The sequence below is a fragment of the Schistocerca nitens genome, chromosome 2 (genome assembly GCF_023898315.1).
Source record: "Schistocerca nitens isolate TAMUIC-IGC-003100 chromosome 2, iqSchNite1.1, whole genome shotgun sequence".
Taxonomy (NCBI): domain Eukaryota; kingdom Metazoa; phylum Arthropoda; class Insecta; order Orthoptera; family Acrididae; genus Schistocerca; species Schistocerca nitens.
Genome location: NC_064615.1, coordinates 919,945,074 through 919,965,355, shown reverse-complemented (window position 1 = coordinate 919,965,355; position 20,282 = coordinate 919,945,074). Strand labels below are relative to the sequence as shown.

General features: G+C 41.2%; 1 protein-coding gene across 1 annotated transcript in view; it reads left to right on the top strand.

The window, feature by feature from the left end:
* LOC126237237 (uncharacterized) overlaps positions 1 to 11,387 on the top strand; it is a 166,012-nt gene extending 154,625 nt beyond the window's left edge. Inside the window, exon 5 of the mRNA XM_049947135.1 lies at positions 7,798 to 11,387. Within this exon, the coding sequence (XP_049803092.1) occupies positions 7,798 to 8,076 (279 nt within the window). The 3' untranslated portion in view covers positions 8,077 to 11,387. The remainder of the gene's footprint in view (positions 1 to 7,797) is intronic.
* The last annotated feature ends 8,895 nt before the right edge of the window (positions 11,388 to 20,282 follow it).

Genomic DNA, 20,282 nt, shown 5'->3' with positions numbered 1-20,282 from the left:
TACATGATTACTCTGCAATTCACATTTAAGTACTTGGCAGAGGGTTCATCGAGCCACAATCATACTATCTCTCTACCATTCCACTCCCGAACAGCGCGCGGGAAAAACGAACACCTAAACCTTTCTGTTCGAGCTCTGATTTCTCTTATTTTATTTTGATGATCATTCCTACCTATGTAGGTTGGGCTCAACAAAATATTTTCGCATTCGGAAGAGAAAGTTGGTGACTGAAATTTCGTAAATCGATCTCGCCGCGTCGAAAAACGTCTTTGCTTTAATGACTTCCATCCCAACTCGCGTATCATATCTGCCACACTCTCTCCCCTATTACGTGATAATACAAAACGAGCTGCCCTTTTTTGCACCCTTTTGATGTCCCCCGTCAATCCCACCTGGTAAGGACCCCACACCGCGCAGCAATAATCTAACAGAGGGCGAACGAGTGTAGTGTAAGCTGTCTCTTTAGTGGACTTGTTGCATCTTCTAAGTGTCCTGCCAATGAAACGCAACCTTTGGCTCGCCTTCCCCACAATATTATCTATGTGGTCTTTCCAACTGAAGTTGTTCGTAATTTTAACACCCAGGTACTTGTTGAATTGACAGCCTTGAGAACTGTACTATTTATCTAGTAATCGAATTCCAACGGATTTCTTTTGGAACTCCTGTGGATCACCTCACACTTGTCGTTATTTAGCGTCAACTGCCACCTGCCACACCATACAGCAATCTTTTCTAAATCGCTTTGCAACTGATACTGGTCTTCGGATGACCTTACTAGACGGTAAATTACAGCATCATCTGCGAACAACCTAAGAGAACTGCTCAGATTGTCAGCCAGGTCATTTATATAGATCAGGAACAGCAGAGGTCCCAGGACGCTTACCTGGGGAACACCTGATATCACTTCAGTTTTATTCGATGATTTGCCGTCTATTACTACGAACTGAGACCTTCCTGACAGGATACATTCAAAATCAGTCAAACATTATATCAACTCCAAGACAGGGTATTATCTTACAGTACAAAACGTTAGTCATTTTCTACTGGTAATTCTAAATCATGCCATCACACAGCTGGAACTAAACAACACTTCAGTGGAGAAACATACTGAACATTATAAATATACATTCGTAAGGGTAAGAAACAAGGGTTACTGTGTTTCCAGTTACCCACTTCCAAAATCAATGAAACATGATAGTGACTCCATGCTGGGCTATTAACTTTATCTTTCAGTAAAGAATCGTTTGTCATCTCTTGCTGATAATGCTGACTTATCCTATTGTACAGTGGAAACAACAATGCCATTGCGGCAAAGCAATGATAGTGGACACAAAAAGGCGATCAAATTAAATAGTGTTTTAACACTAGAATCTTGAAAGTTGTTGTCATTTACAGGCGGTTGGGGTCAGTTACTGTGGAGTGTCAGCTACTGGGGCTGTCAGCTGGGGGCGTTAGCTGTTGGATCTTATCCTCATACATCGTCATGTTACGGCAAAACTCAGACACTGGATCTTAAAACTGGGAACTGGATGGACCAGCATTTCATTCACACAGACCGTTAATACGAAACGGAACGGAACAGATTGGAATGGAACATGACCGGAATGGAATGGAGTGGGTTGGGACGGAACAGAACAGGTGACTTCTTGACTGCACGAATTTTACATTCATTTAAATCAGCTTCTGAATTGAGTCTTATGTGCAAGTTGGGAAGTCTCTGGTGTCTATCCTGTTTAGGTAACTGGGGAAATTTCTATGGTGGATGATGAACCTAGGTGTGGATAACACGTAAATATCCTCTGTGGGCTGGGAAGTGCGGGGAGGGGGTGAGGTAGAGAGGAGTGACTGATGGTAGATTAGAGTACTGTTGGCCACTCTTCCATTGTGTTTCTTCCAAAAACTGTTTCCGTGTGCTATATACACTCTCTTTAGCTCAGGACTGTGGTCAAATGCACTGAAATCTGGGATAAGGAAGCGCTCCTTGAGGTAGATGTAATTCGTTTCAGGTTTTAGTTGTCTTTCACAACGCTCTGGAATCCAGAGAAAGTTCATCGACTTTCCTTACCTCTATAGCTGAAATGTCTTCTGCGTTGTATTTATAAGATGGATGTTGTATTATTTCCACACTGCTTGGGTGAGGGTATCCGACTGTACTCTTGGCGAATCCAATGTGGCCAAGAACTTGTTGAAATGAAGTGGTCTGACGAATTGGGGAGCTTGCATGATAACCAGTCCACCTGTGGCAATTTCTGAGGGAGCGATTACTCCTGTCAACTGCTAAGTAAGGTATGTCCTCCGGGTGGAAAGGAGCGCCTGGTCCCCGGCACGAATCCGCCAGACGGATTTGTGTCGAGGTCCGGTGAACCGGTTAGTCTGTGGATGGTTTTTAGGTGGTTTTCCATCTGCCTCAGCAAATGCGAGCTGGTTCCCCTTATTCCGCCTCAGTTACACTATGTCGGCGATTGCTGCGCAAACAAGCTCTCCACGTACCCGTACACCTCTATTACTCTACCACGCAAACATAGTGGTTACACTCGTCTGGTGTGATACGTTCCCTGGGGGGGTCCACCGGGGGCCGAACCGCACAATAACCCTGGGTTCGGTGTGAGGCGGCGGAGGGGTGAAGTGGACTGCGGTAGTCGTCGTGGGGTTGTGGACTACTGAAGCTGCGGCGGGGACGGAGCCTCTCCGTCGTTTCTAGGTCCCCAGTGAAAATACAATACAATACAAGGTATGTCCTCAACGAGAGTTGTCTTGATTAGTTACATATTCTGTGTATCACTTTCCACAAAAAATCATAATGGCGGAGAATGAATAAGTTTGCAAAATATTAAATTCATTGGTATTTAAATACTGTTGCATGCTATAAAAAAATTTAAAAAATGCCGTACCACGAGAAAGTTACCGGAATAGGACGTAAAGCGGTAGATGTGATGTACATGTACAGACAAACAAAATGATTACAGTGTCAGAAGAATTGGATGATTTATTCAAGAGAAACAGCTTCACAAATTGAGCAAATCAATAATGCGTTGGTCCACCTCTGGCCCTTATCCAAGCAGTAATTCGGCGTCGAATTAATCGATAGAGTTGTTGGATCTTCTCCTGAGGGATATCGTGCCAAATTCCGTCCAACTGGTGTGTTAGGTCATCAAAGTTCCGAGATGGTGGGAGGGCCCTACCCTTAATGCTCCAAACGTTCCCGACGGGGGAGAGATCCGGCGACATAGCTGACCAAGTTATGGTTTGGCAAGCACAAAGACAAGCCGTAGAAAGTCTTTCGGTGTCTGCGGGCTGACGTTATCTCTCTGGATGTAAGTCCAGGATAGCTTACCATAAGGGGCAACAAAATGGGGCATAGAATATCGTCGACATATCGCTGTGATGTAAGGGTGTCACGGATGACAAACAATGGGGTATTCCTGTGGAAAGAAATGGCACCTCAGACCATCATTCCTGGTTATCGAGCCGTATGGTGGGCGACAGTCAGGTTGGTATCCCTCAACTGTTGGGCGCATCTCCAGACATCTCTTCGCTGGCCATTGGGCTCAGTATGAAGTGGGAGTTGTCGCTGAAGACGACTCTACTCCAGTCAATGAGATTCCCATCTGAAGACGTGTCTGGAGACACCTCAGACAGCGATGGGATACTAACCTGACTGTCGCCCACCATACGACCTGACAACCAGGTGTGATGTTCTGTGATGCCATTTCTTTTCGTAGAAGGACTCCTTTGGTTGTTATCCGCGGTCCCGTTACAGCACAACAGTTGACGATATTCCATGCCCAGTTTTGTTGCCCTCTTTGGCTTACATTTCAGCAAGATAACGCCCGACCACACATGGCCAGAGCTTCTAATACTTATCTCCATACTTACCAAACCCTACCTTGAGCAGCAAGGTCGCAGGATCTCCCCCGCCCCCTCCCCCTCATTTGAGAACGTTTGAAGCACTATGGGCAGGGCCCTCAGTCCATCGCTGGATTTTGATGATCTAGCTCGCCTAATTGGACAGAATTTGGCACGATGTCCCTCAGGGGGACATCCAGTAACTCTATCAATCAATGACAAGCCGAATAACTGCTTGCATAAGGACCAGAGGTTGCCCAGGTCGTTAATAACTCGTTCAGTATGTGAAGCTCTTTTTCTTGAATAAATCATTAATTTCTTCTGAAACTGTAATAATTTGTTCATCTGTACAAGTACATCACCTCTATAGATTTCCGACTCATTAGGATAATTACTTCGCGGTGCGTCGTTTTGTCTTTTTGTCTTACAAGGAACCTTTTGAGTGCGGGGTCGCAAGTTTAGTTTTCAATAAGGCTTTTCTGAAAATGCTGTGTTAACAGTTATGTCAGGAAAAATATTAACTGCTGATGACTCACCAAGTGCATGAGGAGAGCGACAGAAAATGAGTGTCCAGGAGGTGTAGAAATCAAACTCCAGTGGGAGGTATGTATTAAACTTCACATAATAGACGTCGTCGACATTCAAGAGATGTTGAAAACAAACCATTAGTTTGCACCAAAAACTCTGAATGAAAAATGGCGCGCCATAGAGATCATAAAGGCTCGCACCATCAAGATCGAAAGCAAACTTCTTTGGAGTTACAACGATGCAGGACGTTCAGCTAGGTATCTACTCTTAAAGAATTCATATAGAATAATGTTGGTGTAACGGGGTGATGAGAACTGATCTAATGTGACGGCATGCGACCGAATGCGATACAGTCTGTCGTGGAGCTTATCGTGAAACTGGTTACCCTTCAAGGATTTCAGTTAGCAAGGAGCGATTGGTGAGGTAACATCATCATTGTGAAACGTCAGACTTCATCTAAACTGTAAACGTCATGTAAGCATAGTCAGTGTTCTTGGATATAAGTGTAGTGTACTGTGGGTCTACAATTTAACTCATTTTGTATGTTATTTCCACGTGATGTTGCAACCACTGAACAGATTAGAAATAACTGCTCGATACACCATCAGTCTGGTGCACAATGTTAGATCTTTATTTAGAAAGACCCGTTATAGCACATGTCCAAAAGCGAAATGGACAGCAAGTATTCTGTTCTCCACATACTTTTCCTATAATCAGTTAGTTAATAATATGTTTCCTAGATAGAGAAAGTGGTCTACTTGTTCCAAAGGTGTGTTAGAAACAGAGATACTGAAATCCAGAAAGACAGCTTCAGGAGCTGGATGTGCTGATACTTTTCTTTTTGGGATATTGATGAGGCCAAACCGTTCATATGAACTGTAGATACAATTTACAAAATAGCTATAGCTGTTCGGGCGTATCAGCGAAAGAAGTGCAGTCGTCTGCATACTGCAGTTGATACTTATGAACCTTTTAGAATGGGGTGTAGACTGATTAGACAGTCCTCTGTAAAATCTGTATTTAATTTCTTACCTGAATTGCTTACAGACGATGTCTCAGAAAGCATGATTGCAAGTTTCAGGGCAATGAACGTTGGTGCGAATGTTGGTGTGCGGACACAACCTTGTTTGAGACTTTTAGTGATAGGCGATTTATCAGATGTTTCATTCTGGTATAGAATTTGCTCAGGCATGTCATTAAGCAGAATTTGAATAAGCCCAACAAAGTGTCCAGGGCAGCCGAAACAATGTAAGAACTTACATATAGCCTTCTCTAGCTCATAGAACACAAATAGTAAAGGCTTGTGTTGGTCCCTGTACTTCTACCCTGATTGTCTCGCACAGAAGATCATATCAAGGGTGAAATACGCACAGAGATTCGGGAAGTACAGCCTCGGAATGAGTCCGGAGGCTATTCATAAAAATTCGAGTAATAATTTTAACAGCTACGGAGAGCAGACATATGCCACGGCAATTACCGTAGATGCTCTGGTTGCCTTTTTTAAAGTTGGTCGCAGTTGTTAAGATCATCATGTTAGCTAGTTCCTTACGAGTTTCCCGCATTAGAAGGAACAGGGAGAACGTTTTTAGAGGCAAGCCGCTATTTTTAGTGATCTCCATAGGGATGGTCCGCAGCTCGTGGTCGCGCGGTAGCGTTCTTGCTTCCCGCGCCCGGGTTCCCGGGTTAGATTCCCGGCGGGGTCAGGGATTTTCTCTACCGCGTGATGACTGGTTGTTGTGTGATGTCCTTAGGTTAGTTAAGTTTAAGTAGTTCTAAGTTCTAGGGGACTGATGACCATAGATGTTAAGTCCCATAGTGCTCAGAGCCATTTTTTTCCATAGGGATGTTGTCAAGTCCGCGTGCCATTCTCGGTTTCATAGTATCTAGGGCCTTGCTAAATTCATTAAATGCCGGAGGAACTGCCATCCAAGGTTGTACTGGATATTGTGCGACGTGTTTGAAGAAGTTATTCAAAAATGTTCAAATGTGTATGAATTCCTAAGGGATCAAACTGCATAAGTCATCGGTCCATAGACTTACACGCTACTTAAACTAACTTAAACTAACCTATGCTAAGAACAACACACACGCCCATGCCCGAGGGAGGACTCGAATCTCCCGCGGGAGGAGCCACGCAGTCCGTGACAAGGCGCCTCAAACCAAGCGGTCACTCCTCGCGTCGAAGAAGTCGTCATCGGTAGAAGAGTTACGGTTTAAACAGTGAGATGAAGTGCTCTTTTCATAGTATAACGATGTCCTGACCGTTTGTGAGGACGGCCATACTGTCGGCAGCCATGTATCCCTTTTTCTTCCAGCGTCAAAACTCCGCAAGTCCCTGGAATCTCATAGACATTGAAATTCTTTGGCCTTTTGTTGTCATCAGTTGTCCTTGGGTGTTCTTATTTTAGTTTGGTATTTCTACCTGAGCTCTTGAAAACGTGTTTTCTTTTCCATGGAGGACAGATCCTGAGCAATATACAGGTAAGCATCCCTCTTGACACTTATGCATTTCTTAACCAGTTCATTATTGACACCGTGTTGTTTAAGAAGGGCTGAAGGATGTGTCACGATGTCTGGTAATCACATGCGACACTGAGTTTAGAGTCTACTTCTACATAATAGACGGATGGAAATGAGGGGACAAATTACGGCATATCTCAACAGGTAATGGTTTTCGGAAATATCGATATAGTAACTTTTCTTCTAGGTTTGACCAATACTACTTTCTGTAGGCATGTCTGACACATTTTTCTTATACAACTCCTTTTTTTGTTGGGTAATCCACTGGCTCATCTGAAAATCTGTTCAAAAACGTAACAGTGTGCCATTCAAGTAAACGAAAGGAAGGAGGAGCAAAATGCACATCGATCATTGCTGTTCTGCTAACTTAGATTCTCAATAGATGAGTAGTGCTCCTATCTTCTCTTCGTTGGTTTAAATTGTACGCAAATAACACTTCAACTGGAGACGATTGGATGAATGACCAATATGGATTTTCCTTATGTTTCCATTAGTTTACTGTCAATTCAGTAAGTGAACGAGCTGCATTATCCTGGACAGCTGCAGTATGTGCTAATAGACGAGAGTCAAAGTCAATTTTGTGTTACGTATTTAATGACATCATGTTTACTTGAACGAAAATATAGGATGATATTTAAAAAAATGACTAATTGTTGTTCAGATCTTCGTAACGAACGAAGTTAAAATAAAGACAATCACACTGGTGAATGTCCCACTTATAGCTAAACAACATTTGCTTGATACATTTTAATTTTGTTTCTGGAAGAGAAGTTGTTTAGGGTGTTTGAGATAAAAAGAACATGTTATACATATTTTTGTCATTATTTCTTAAAGTACCCATCGTATTGTTCCGTCAGCACCGTTAATGGTGTGGTCACTGAGATGAGAGTTTTGGTGTTGCAGACTGATGTCAGCGTGGAGGACTGCAGAGGCATCTCAATACTACCTGGGGAGCTGCTTCTGCCGGTACCTGTAGACCTGTGGCAGAACCTGTACATGGAGGACCTTGCTGAAGACATGCTTTCGCTTGTCCATGACGCGTACGGCGTCTGCTTTTACCACGAGATGAACGAGGATCTGTTTCCCAGTCCCAACTCAGCCTACGGTCGGCTTGGCCAATGGAATTGTCCTTCAATCTTCTTCAGCTCCTCAGGGAATGATTCGTCCAAAAGCCGACGGTGACGAGGCGTCGGACCACAGTCCACTATCTCTAAGACAGATCACTGCCATCAGTTCTGTACATAGGACACATTTCACGGTCATTTGAAAGGTTAAAACTGCTGTTTCTTACTCATGGTATTACGAAGTGACGTTTCCTGGCTGTGGTGCTATCAGGGTCTGTATTTATTTCACATTGCGTCAGTTGTTTCTGGTGGAAGTGGACGTGACATTTTCCAACTTATTGTCACTGGCTGTGAGTTTAATAATTTCAAATCTCCAGAAAAAAATAAAATTAAATGTATTATCTTAGTAATTGTCACTGTAGGTCAGTCTGTGTGAGTAAAACCAGTGTTATCATTCCTTACTCTTTCGCCTTTATTTCTTGAAAGGCATTTCAGTGGCCTCAAATACACAGTGTGAACCGCAACTCCACTGAATAACTTTTAGATATGGTAGTATGGACCAAAACAAGAAAAAAAGTGTCCAGTAAACATGGGCTCTAAAGCACATACCTTGAGAGCTATCAGCACTTATTCATCTTCCTTACTCTTTTGCTGAACGAGTGCTCGTAGCTCTGAGGGTATGAATTTTAATGGCCGTTTTTAAGAGACGTTTGTTCTTGTTTTGGTCAATACTATCTCCACCAAAAAAATGCAAAGCAAAGAGCGTGCTGTTGAACAGATGTATTTCACAGTATTAAAGACGACCAAAGGCTCATAGCTCTTAAGGCGTACATTTGAGAACCTATGTTTACTAGACATTTTTCCTTGTTTTGGTCCTTCTACCACCTAAAAGTCCGTTGGTGGAGTTGTGGTTCACCCATTATACAAACAAGTGTTAAGGAAAAACTAATAAAAAACGAAAAATTAAAAAATTAAAAATACGGGTCACATGCATACATACCTAACTGTACGGAAGCATATACCAGTTCACACACACACACACACACACACACACACACACACACACACACACACACACACACGCGCGCGCGCGCGCACACAGACACACACACACACACATACACGACACACAGACAACAGATACCACAAACACACATTCGACAGCTGGCAACAACATTTAATGGTTGAAAATAACGTTCATTACTTGATAACAAAATTCGAAACAAAACATGAATGAAAGATATGTTCATATTCTCATTGCCGTGTTAGTGATAATGTGAAAGACTTTGGATTGCTATCACAAAGTAATACGTCAGAAAATGCCAGAACGGTTTTTAACCTTGAAGTAGGGTATTCAATACCTAAAACAAAATAGTGTTGACTTATTTTTTATTATTTCTTAGCGTATATTTTAGCCCACTGCTGGTGCATTTTAAGAAATAAACGCGAAACGATAATAAAATTAGTTTATTCAGTTGCACGTAGACGGACCTAACGTGATCATTATCAGCATAACGTTACACTCACCTGAGGAGGACAATTCAACAAAAGTTAACGATGTCGGACTTAAATTTTTCTTTTGCTCTGGATACGAATTATAAAAAAAAACTATCACTAACTGTTACTTACCAAAGAAGAGAAAGAAAAAGACGACGGAGCAGGTCAAGTGGTACAATCGGCATTATCACTTGTTACCAGCAAGTAGAAATATGACTAACAGTTCAGAGAACTCAGTGAGTTTAAGAGACTGGATTCGTATTCGGAGGGAACGGGCTTGTAATCCTACCTATTGATCCTTATTTCATTTTTTCTTTTTTTCTGTCGTCGCTGTTGTTGCTGTCTTGGGGACTGATTCGATTCAGCTCTTCAGGCTAGTCCATCCATTACAAACTTCTTCATGTCTGCATAACCACTGCAATCTACATTCACTTCAACATGTTTACTGTAGTCAAGCTTTGGTCATAGCTCTATAATGTTCACCCCCCCTCCTCCCCCCCCCCCCCTACGCTATCCTTCTCTCCTCCCGTCCAACATACCGTTCTCTACACCACCAATGTGTCGTATCAACTGACCTCTTCTTTCTAATGAAGATGTGCCATAAATTTTTTTCCCCCAATTCGATTCCGTACCTCTTCATTAGTTATCCAAATCACCCATCTGTAGCACCATATTTCAAGAGCTCCTATTCTCTTCTTGTTCGTACTGATTGTCATACAAGAGGGATAGCAATAGAGTATACCCTGATTTCTTAAGTCCTCTCGTGAAAATTTCTCTTTCATTAAAACCTACGATGTAACTGGCATAAAATGCAACGTTAATCACCAATAAGTAAAAGTAATCTACATAATGCATTTACGACAAGTGTATAGTACTTCTTGACACGTGGATATGCTAGAAGAATTTTCAGAAATAAAACTGTAATGACAATGAGATTCTTAACATCACAAAGCAGTTTGATCTTAGAAATGAAACTGGGAAATGCATCCAACTGCTAAACAACAGAAGAGTCTCAGCGGCAGTTCAGTTATATAAAGACGCTTAGATTAACCTCGAAATTCAAAAAAACTCTTGATGTTTAAGTCGGTACTTCTAGTGATTACTTGGTGTAAAAGAAGTACGTAAGCTATACAAAATTTTACAATGTTTGGAGAAGATGAAAAGGAACACCTTTTATGTGACAAAAATGATACAGGTGCACCGTTTCGGAGCTAGGAGTCCACAAAGGTTTTGACGCTAGCGAAGTGCAGAAACGGTGTTCAAACTGCCGTGTGATGAATATTGTTTTAGATATCTTACACTAATACACAACTGGCATCTGGTTGCTAATGACTGTCTGACACGCACAGAATAACCAAGTGTTTCACGAATAATACCTGTTGCTGGGAGACTGACTCTTTCTTAAATTTGCTTCCTCAGAGGAAACAGTAAACAAGTTACACTAACTTCAAGAGTTTCACGATACAAATCTGGACTTAAACCAAAAGGTGTTCGTTTCATTCATAACTAAATTATTGACTGAAGGCAAATAACTGGTATTATGTGTTACGATAAATAATTAGAGCAAAATCCAGAGAAGGTCTGCTAAATAAAATACGTGGTACTGTTCCCATTTTTTCTTTTGCGTATGAGACTTGACACTACTACGGTTTAGGAAGTCGATAGATCAATGAATTCGAATTTTCTTGTAGAAAGTCAGACGGGTACCCGGAATTGTAGGTTATTCACTTCAGAATTTCAGAAACTCGGCAGGCTCGTTATATTAAAATTATTAAGCAATAGCTAATTCGCGCTAGACTCCGTTGTTATTTACTGTCTTACAAAAACGCTAGCGATATTTTTTTTAATGTTGACCTCATATGCATTTAGTTAAGGTTCATAATCATTCGTGTTTTATTTAATTACGTATCTTAGCCGTTATTTTCTAGTGAAACTGCCTTTATTTTACAATAGTTACTATGTACTTAGATTGAAATAAGTTACGAAAAACAAAAAAATATAAATATTGTTACTTGCTCTCTGTGTATGTACTAAGGAATCTAATCCACTAACGATTTGCTTATTTATAATCATTAACTACGTTACTAGCAAAACCACGACAAGCTTTTATACATGTTATGTTGTTCCTATGAATGTTGTGATCAAATGTATTGTTATTTATGTGCTTGTGCTACATTTTTCGTTTATTAAATCTTTTTACACTAAAATAGTCTTCGAATGGGATACCTGCGTGAATTGTTCTAATGTACAATTAACTTCCAGAAGTTAGATTTAATCCTCAGAATTAGTGAAACCGTGAACGACAAAAGGCACAAAATTGAAACTGCACCAACTGAAACACCTTGCTCAATCACATAAGGGTGTAAATTATTCTGAAATATTTAACTGAAATAAACTATCTCTGATGATTACTGTCTCTACAGCAACAAAAAGTTTGTATCCTGTTTGTATCTTGTCTTGTCACGTTAGTGCTACAGCATTTGGGTGTCTCATAGTGGGCAAATTAATCTTGCTTTCTGGTCTCACATATCAAAACAGTACTATTAAGTTCGGATACTGAGTCACCATACTAAAAATTCTTTATATTATTGTGTTTTTTACTGCTGTATCACTCTGATAGTGTCGTAACTTAATAGTGTGGGTTTTGGAAATTGTCTCAAATACTCATATTTCTAATTACTTCTGCAGCATTAACATATAAAATTACAAGTTGCAAAGTCAGTGTGTAAAGAGTGGATTTTTTTTTGCATATCTTGCGCTATAATTAAAATGGTAAACCTCACCAGAAAGGCAAGGTGACTGTAAGCTAATATTACACAAAATGTTAACGTTAACTTTATATCTTGAAAATTTCACCCTAAAAGTATCGATTACTTAGGCACATGTTTTTGGCGTAAGAATAACAGTGGTTAAAAGTGCTTTTCGGCGTGGTGAAAATGTGTCGTCTGAATACATTCTAAAACATGCACTACGAACGAAATATACGTTAACGGAACGTACAAACACTTTCAAGGCAGCGTTACCACGGAACAAAAACCTGCAAAGATTCGAGATGTTTGGAACACAACAATATCGTCTAACCAGTTATCTGGTTTTCAATGTCGGATTTATGTATGACGAGGTCGTCTCTGATGATGAGTAGTGAACGCGCCTACTTGGTCCTCGAGGACGTTGCCATCTGTTGACAAGGAGTCAGCTTTGGCTGAAAGAACAGTATCTGTTTAACTAGGGTGGCTCTTACATGATGACACTTCCTAAAATTTTCGACAATTTCTCTGGTGCTAACTCTCAGTTTGGTTCCATTCCTTGTGAAAAACAGAGTGTAAAGGACGGATTGATGATACGAGTACACTGGAGGCATCTACGAGTGGTAGGACTTGTGTGATGACGTGATAGAAGAAGAAAAGAGAGTCTATATGGAGGATACAGAGGAGCGAATATTAGAATCAGAGATTAAACTTGCGATCAAATATTGCAGAAGGGATAGATATGTAGATAACATTCCTTTGGAATTATCAAAATCGGCAACCGACCGACTGTTTTAAAGTTTCCAGTTTGTTTTTGTTATTCAGTGAAAGTGATATTTGTACACGGATTTTTTTTTTTCAGAGAGAAGTCTTCAATAATCGATATGTTACGCCACAGAGAATCTGAGTACAAGCAATGTGATCGTTGGGTGTCAGTAACATTGTCGTTGCTTGTGTAGCATTCAGTGAGAAGTAAGTTAGAGAGTTGGGTGTTGGTCACGCTTCAAAGCGTCTGGAGATGACTAGCAGAACAGAGATGTGTAAATGTAGAGGACGTTGCTTTTTGGAAGTACGATTTTTAGAAGACTAATTCCAGAAGCGTGAAGATATTCAAGTAATGTTATCGCTGCATGATTTATGATGAGCTTGAAAGAGGCAAATTTTCAATATGATTTTTCTTTATTGGTTCAGGTCAATTAGTTTGATTGCAGAGACGAGATAATGCAAAGTTATCTACTCACAAGGCTTGCACTCAGAGTTATAATTTCACTACTCCTTTAATACTTAAGTAAAGTAATGGTTGAGTAGTTTTAATAAGAATTAATTATGTAAAAATTGTTGTAAATGTTAAGAAATTAGTTTCATAATTCACAATAAATATTTTTAATGCTAGTTTCTTCTCTATCATTAAATAAATTCAGTTTCTGCCACCATCTTGTCTCGAAAGTTGCAGAGCACAATTTCTCAGAACATAAAGCATGATGTGGTTAGCATGGCTGCTTCCCGATGTTCTGCACTTGGGCGAATCTTTTTATTTTCTTATTTTATTTTTCACCGCTTTCGAGCAGTACCGTGTTTCCGTTGCCCCAAAGTCAGTCATCAAAATCTGTTAGGGATAGCTTAACACCACAGTTAAGAGACGGTAACAACGGTCACAATGACGCACTGTTTTTCAAAATTAATTCGGGGTCAGGTTAGGTAAACTTCAGTTCATATTTCATTTTTTATGCAGGTATTCATTTTATTACAGTGCAGTGTCGCATTCGGGTGAGTACTATCTAATGTCTGGAATTTTATTTAGTCAGTCTACATTTTAACAGAAACATTTTGGACAGTTAACCTTTCAAAGTTCAGTTTGTAATTTCATGCAGAGTTCTTACTTTATTAGTTTCATGTGTTGGAATCGCAAGACGCATTCGGTGAAATCATGCATATAGCACTGTTAACTGCACTGAACAGAAGGGAATTTCACAGAATAGTATATTTTTTGTGCAGTTTTAGGATTTTTAATGATTGTGGTAAAAGTTAATTGCAATAAAGGCTGCACAGTTTCTGGTGAATTAGGCGACTCTTTTTATCAGATGGCTTTTATTTAAGTGTACCATCTGCATTGTTCAGATTCACATTACAACACAGGCGCACACAAAAGTAAAGAATAAGAAACCAGTTCTCAAACACAAAAAATAAACAAAACAGTCACACTATTCAAGTTGACGTGTAGAATATATGAGACTAGAGGTATACCACCAGACTTTCGGAAAAATACATCCACAGAATCCTGAAGATTGCAAGGGAGAATAAATGAGAGAACAATCAACTTAACATCTCATGCATCCAAACCGGTGACGAATAGTACATATGAGAATGGAAAAGAAAATCATGAATCTGTTACATGATGATCAGTTATTTGAAACGTAAAGGCGTCACTTAGACCATTCTACCATTTCTGATGATAATGGAAGCAAGAAATAAGAAAATCCAAAATATCTCAATAGGTTTATCCACTTAGAAAAAAACCTTTGACAGTGTAAAATGGTACAAGATGTTTGTTGTGCTAACCGCTGCACCATCTCACTTAGTAGAAGTAAACAATAAGGAATGATTGGTAATATGTACAAGAACCAAGAGGATAAATTAAGAATGGAAAACCAAGAAGGAAGTGATCGGATTAAAATGCTCGTGAAGTGGTCGCGAGATGTAGGGCCTCATCTGTTTGGGATTGGGTCGCAGTGGTGGGTGTTGGCGAGAGAGCAGGCCGTTGTTAGCTTACAGAAACAACATCAAAAGTCGAAACATTTTATTCACACTCATGCTAGTACACTCCCTTGCGACGCGTGACGAGGTCGGCAAGCGGCGGCGGCGGCGTCCACTTGGACAACAATGTGAAACATTTACAAATATTCCTACTGGAGTGCTAGGCAACTTGAATTACAAGGTTCAGAGGCTATGAGTTCATTCTGTAGGTTTAGCCCTTCCATTCAAACTTCCAACAGATAGGATGTTCCCCATGAAATTTTTCAACACAGCTCGCCACAGCTGCCATTACCTTGGAATCTCTTCATGTGTTGCTTAATCTAAACCACGGGCCACATGCACTAAACAATAGTACTTCACAACATCATAAAATGCAAGGGGATGAATTTCTTTACAATATTCATGTTGCGGTATCCACACACATTCACTCCTTTGATTTACATTACCCGTCACTCATATACGATTGGCGATCCATTTCACTGGGGATTGCACTAGCAGGGGGTCACTTGGACGGGCGGCTGCCCACATGAGATACATGGAGGCTGCACAAAACGAAGCAGAGCTATTAGAGTGCCACACACTCAAGGTCACGACCATAAGATTTTTTTTTTTTTTTTTTTTTTTTTTGGGTAACGATGCACATGCTGTATCATCTGCTCCACCGAAATCCGTCCTCTGAATATGCCCTTCTTGGGTCCTTAGAAGCTGGTTCAGGAAAAGGATTAAGTCGGGCGTCAAGGTGCTATTGAGATAGATCAGATTTTGAGCCGAAAACACTCCCATCAGCTTCTCTGGCCAGTAAAGATGTGACTGTGTTATGTTCAGTCTGGTTCCCTGTAGCAGTGAATGACAGGTGGACTGTTGGTCCCATTATATTACAAAGAGTCCAGTTGGTTAATAACACACTGCCATGCAGTACCAGTCTCTTCATCCCTGTGAGTCTATGCAGTTTATAGCGCTTGCTATCATTTCTAAGATATCAAATGGCATATATACAGTCTAGCCCCAATAGCTGGAACTAAGATTGAAACTCCAAGAGGTCACACAAACGACTCTGACATCTGTTTTGCCTAGGTGAACTGAACTTCACATATTCCTGTGCCAATCTGGATTTATTGAGACGGGAGAGTTTTAATCCTGCCCTCTTAACAGTGCTCGAGTTCCATCGCTGCCATTATCATACGCCTATCTCATCATACAATATTAGCATGATATCTCTTGTCCTGAACTGTACACACTTCTAAAGAGCCCCTCACCTTAATAGGCAAGTGTGAATGATGTGTCCTCACTCGCAACCATGAATCAAACCAGCACACATGGTCGTACTTGCTCCATTCTAATTTCTACTATCGGTTCTGCAAAGAGCTTCAACAAAAGGAGCAACTCTTGCGCTTTCCATAATCCAACCAGGTACTGTTCTGGTGCTAGGAGTGTTGGACTAAGATGTCCGTGTATGGGATGGTGAACAGTTTCTTTCAAAGTCACAATCACCACCTGTGCATCCCAAATACTGTCGGCCAACGATTGTAGCAGTCTTTCGACTGGGCCCTTGTGTCCAACACATCCACTAGAATCTGTATTATTCCTAGATCCCTATTCATGTTGTCAGCTGATGACTTTATGGAAGCTATTACCTCTGTTGTCAATTTCCGTAATGCACGCATGTTGTACAGCACCTCCTTTCCCAATCTTGTCAGCTGCACGGTATGTCACACCACCACTGCTTTTTACTTTTTGCCATTTACTTCTCTCTTTTCATATTACTGTTTAGCTCTCTAATTTCTATTTCATCTGCAGTCCCGAACACTATTTTCAATGTCTTTCTCCCAGGATCAGGATCCAACCAATCTCTTTTGTGTTGCTGCAAGGTATGGGCATCGCGTCCATTTCTTGTTGCATTTTCTCCCATAATCGTTTGTATGATTTGTTAAATCTATGGCAATCCAACCAAATTTATTTGAATACACATTTTTTCTGCTTGACATTGCAATCCTGCCAACACACCGTCCAATGTACTCCCACACATTGAAAACAAGTCTCAGCGCCCACTGTTGACCAGTGAAAACTATATCCTTTTGCCTGGTATACAGCTGTCTCCCGACACTCTTCTTAAACCTTCATTTCTCATATTCTCTACACAAAAACTATCATTATCATGCCACTCATAAATAAATTCTCCACGTCCTGTTCATTGTATCATGCTGCTTCCAATAATCACAACATCGACATCTTCATTCTATCTAACTTTGTAATTACACTACAACATAACACAATCTATCCACAGCATTACTCCTCGTTTCCTCACCATTAATCTACACGACATTTCTCACACAGATCGCACAACCTCTTCAAGGTCACCCTTTTTGTCACATCTTTTGTCCTTTCTCTTCACTGTGGATGTTTTCCAAATGGCACTGAATCTGGAGCACCTTGAAACGTTATAAGTGTCTGACATGAACTATCATTGTTCTAGCTGGCAGGTGGATCTTGATACTGATTGGTGATATTGTCTCTATCACTTCGTATGGCCCCTGGTACCTTGCCATGGCCTTTGCTTTACCCTTATAGGTATAAGGACTTGATGGACTTGACAACAATAATCATTATCCCACCCAATACTGCAGTGACTTCCCTGTGTGCTTCCCCATTACTCTTGCTGCTCTAGGGCTTTGGTATTTGCTTTCTGCATACACCTCAATACTTCTGTTACTGTCTTGGCGAAATTGCGAACTGGGTCCCCATCCTTACAAATCTTTGGTCTAATCATATCAAATGTTGATGGAATCTTTGTATTATCCACCAGCCCAGTACCACTGTGAACCCTCGAGTTGTAAGCTGCCATGACAGGCATGTATCCCAGTCATTGTGGTGAGAGTTTGTATAGTAACCCAGCATGTTACCAAATGTATGATGCACATGGTCTATTTTACCATTAGTCTCCAGTTTGTTGCTCTTATGTTTCGAATCCACAGTAAATGACACAACTGTTTCAAGTCCAACATGAAATTAGTCAATTTTGCTGTGATTACCATCCCAGGTATATAAAACTTGAGGAACCAGTTGTTGGCCATGGTCTGCACCACTGTAATTGCTTGTTGATTCAGGACAGTAATCATTTCCACATATGGTGAAAACGGTGTTGGGTTTGGAATTACCGCTAATGTTTGCCTAAAGTCGCCTTATAGTAGCAATAAAACTCCTCCGATTAATCTGTCGTTTTTCCAAAGATCTTATAATATTGTATCGAGTGCTTCAAAACTTTTTCATGGGCTGTTGTGCGTTCGTTCCATATAATCAGTTTGCATAGTTTTGATAGTTTACCACGCGCCGAAGGCGTCGTTGTATCACAACCTGGAAACTATAGGCAGAGATTATACCACGCAATTTGTGTTGGCAGTGCGTCATAATTACGTTGGCATTACAATTTTTGCCATCCTCAACCACCGACTTCAACCCACCGCGATGAAAACACCATAGTAGACAATACGAAACTTAAGGCTACTCCCGGACATAAAAGCCATTGGTCTGCAGTGAATACGTCTCGCTACAAAGTGAAATATACGAATACACATCTCATAGACGATACCATTCGGAACACTTCGTGTCGTCTGATCTCTTTTCCGTGCTGCTGCCACCCACATCACTCCAAAGCTGTGACACTGTAACTGCCTGATGAAATGTGTTGTCTGTGTGAGCTGATGATTAATTGATTAATAACAGTAATTGTACTTATTTAGATGTGTTTTGAATGTCGTTTTTCTTCTTCTCATTGCGGTCTATTACAACAGCCTTAATTTAATTTAATATTCATTGCTACAAATACAGTATTGGCCATTAAAATTGCTACACCAAGAAGAAATGCAGATGATTAACCGGTATTCATTGGACAAATATATTATACTAGAACTGACATGTGATTACATTTTCAGGCAGTTTGGGTGCGTAGATCCTGAGAAATCAGGACCCAGAACAACCACCTCTGGCCGTAATAACGGCCTTGATACGCCTGGGCATTGAGTCAAACAAAGCTTGGATAACGGGTACAGGTACAGCTGCCCATGCAGCTTCAACACGATGGCACAGTTCATCAAGAGAAGTGACTGGCGTATTGTGCCGATCCCGTTGCTCGTCCACCATTGACGAGACGTTTTCAATTGGTGAGAGATCTGGAGAATGTGCTGGCCAGGGCAGCAGTCGAACTCTTTCTGTATCCAGAAAGGCCCGTACAGGACCTGCAACATGCGGTCGTGCATTATCCTGCTGAAATGTAGGGTTTCGCAGGGATAGAATGAAGGGTAGAGGCACGGGTCGTAACACATGTGAAATGTAACGTCCACCGTTCAAATAGCCGACAATGCGAACAAGAGGTGACCGAGCCGTTTAACCAATGGCACCCCATACCATCACGCCGGGTGATACGCCAGTATGGCGATGACGAATACACGTTTCCCATGTGCGTTCACCGCGATGTCACCAAACACGGATGCGACCATCATGATGCTGTAAGTAGAATCTGGATTCACCCGAAAAAATGAAGTTTTGCCATTCGTGCACTGAGGTTCGTCGTTGAATACACCATCGCAGGCGCTCCTGTCTGTGATGCAGCGTCAAGGGTAACCGCAGCTATGGTCTCCGAGCTGATAGTCCCTGCTGCTGCAAACGTCGTCGAACTGTTCGTGCAGATGGTTGTTGTCTTGCAAACGTCCCCATCTGTTGACTCAGGGATCGAGACGTGGCTGCACGACCCGTCACAGTCATGCGGATAAGATGCCTGTCATCTCGACTGCTGGTGATACGAGGCCGTTGGGATCGAGCACGGCGTTCCATATTTCTTCTCCTTACACGAGGCATCACAAAAACGTTTCACCTGGCAACGCCAGTCAACTGCTGTTTGTGTATGAGAAATCGGTTGGAAACTTTCCTCGTGTCTGCATGTTGTAGGTGTTGCCAGCGGCGCCAACCTTGTGTGAATGCTCTGAAAAGCTAATCATTTGCATATCACAACATCTTCTTCCTGTAGGTTAAATTTCACGTCTGTAGCACGTCATCTTCGTGGTGCAGCAATTTTAATGGCCAGTAAGGTATGGCGTTCGAAGACGACCGTCACTATAATGTGCATTCATAAATCCATGTTATTTCCAGCTGAAAATTATACCATAGTAACTGATCGGTACGATGCACACAAGTCCATGAGTTGTCAACACTGGACGAAAAACAAGAAAACATCCATCATATCTATCTGCCTCATCACCCAGCCGCACCTCTGAAGTGGACGCCGAACTTTTCCGCATGCCTACCATAATTCCTCCAGTACATTTTTAATTCA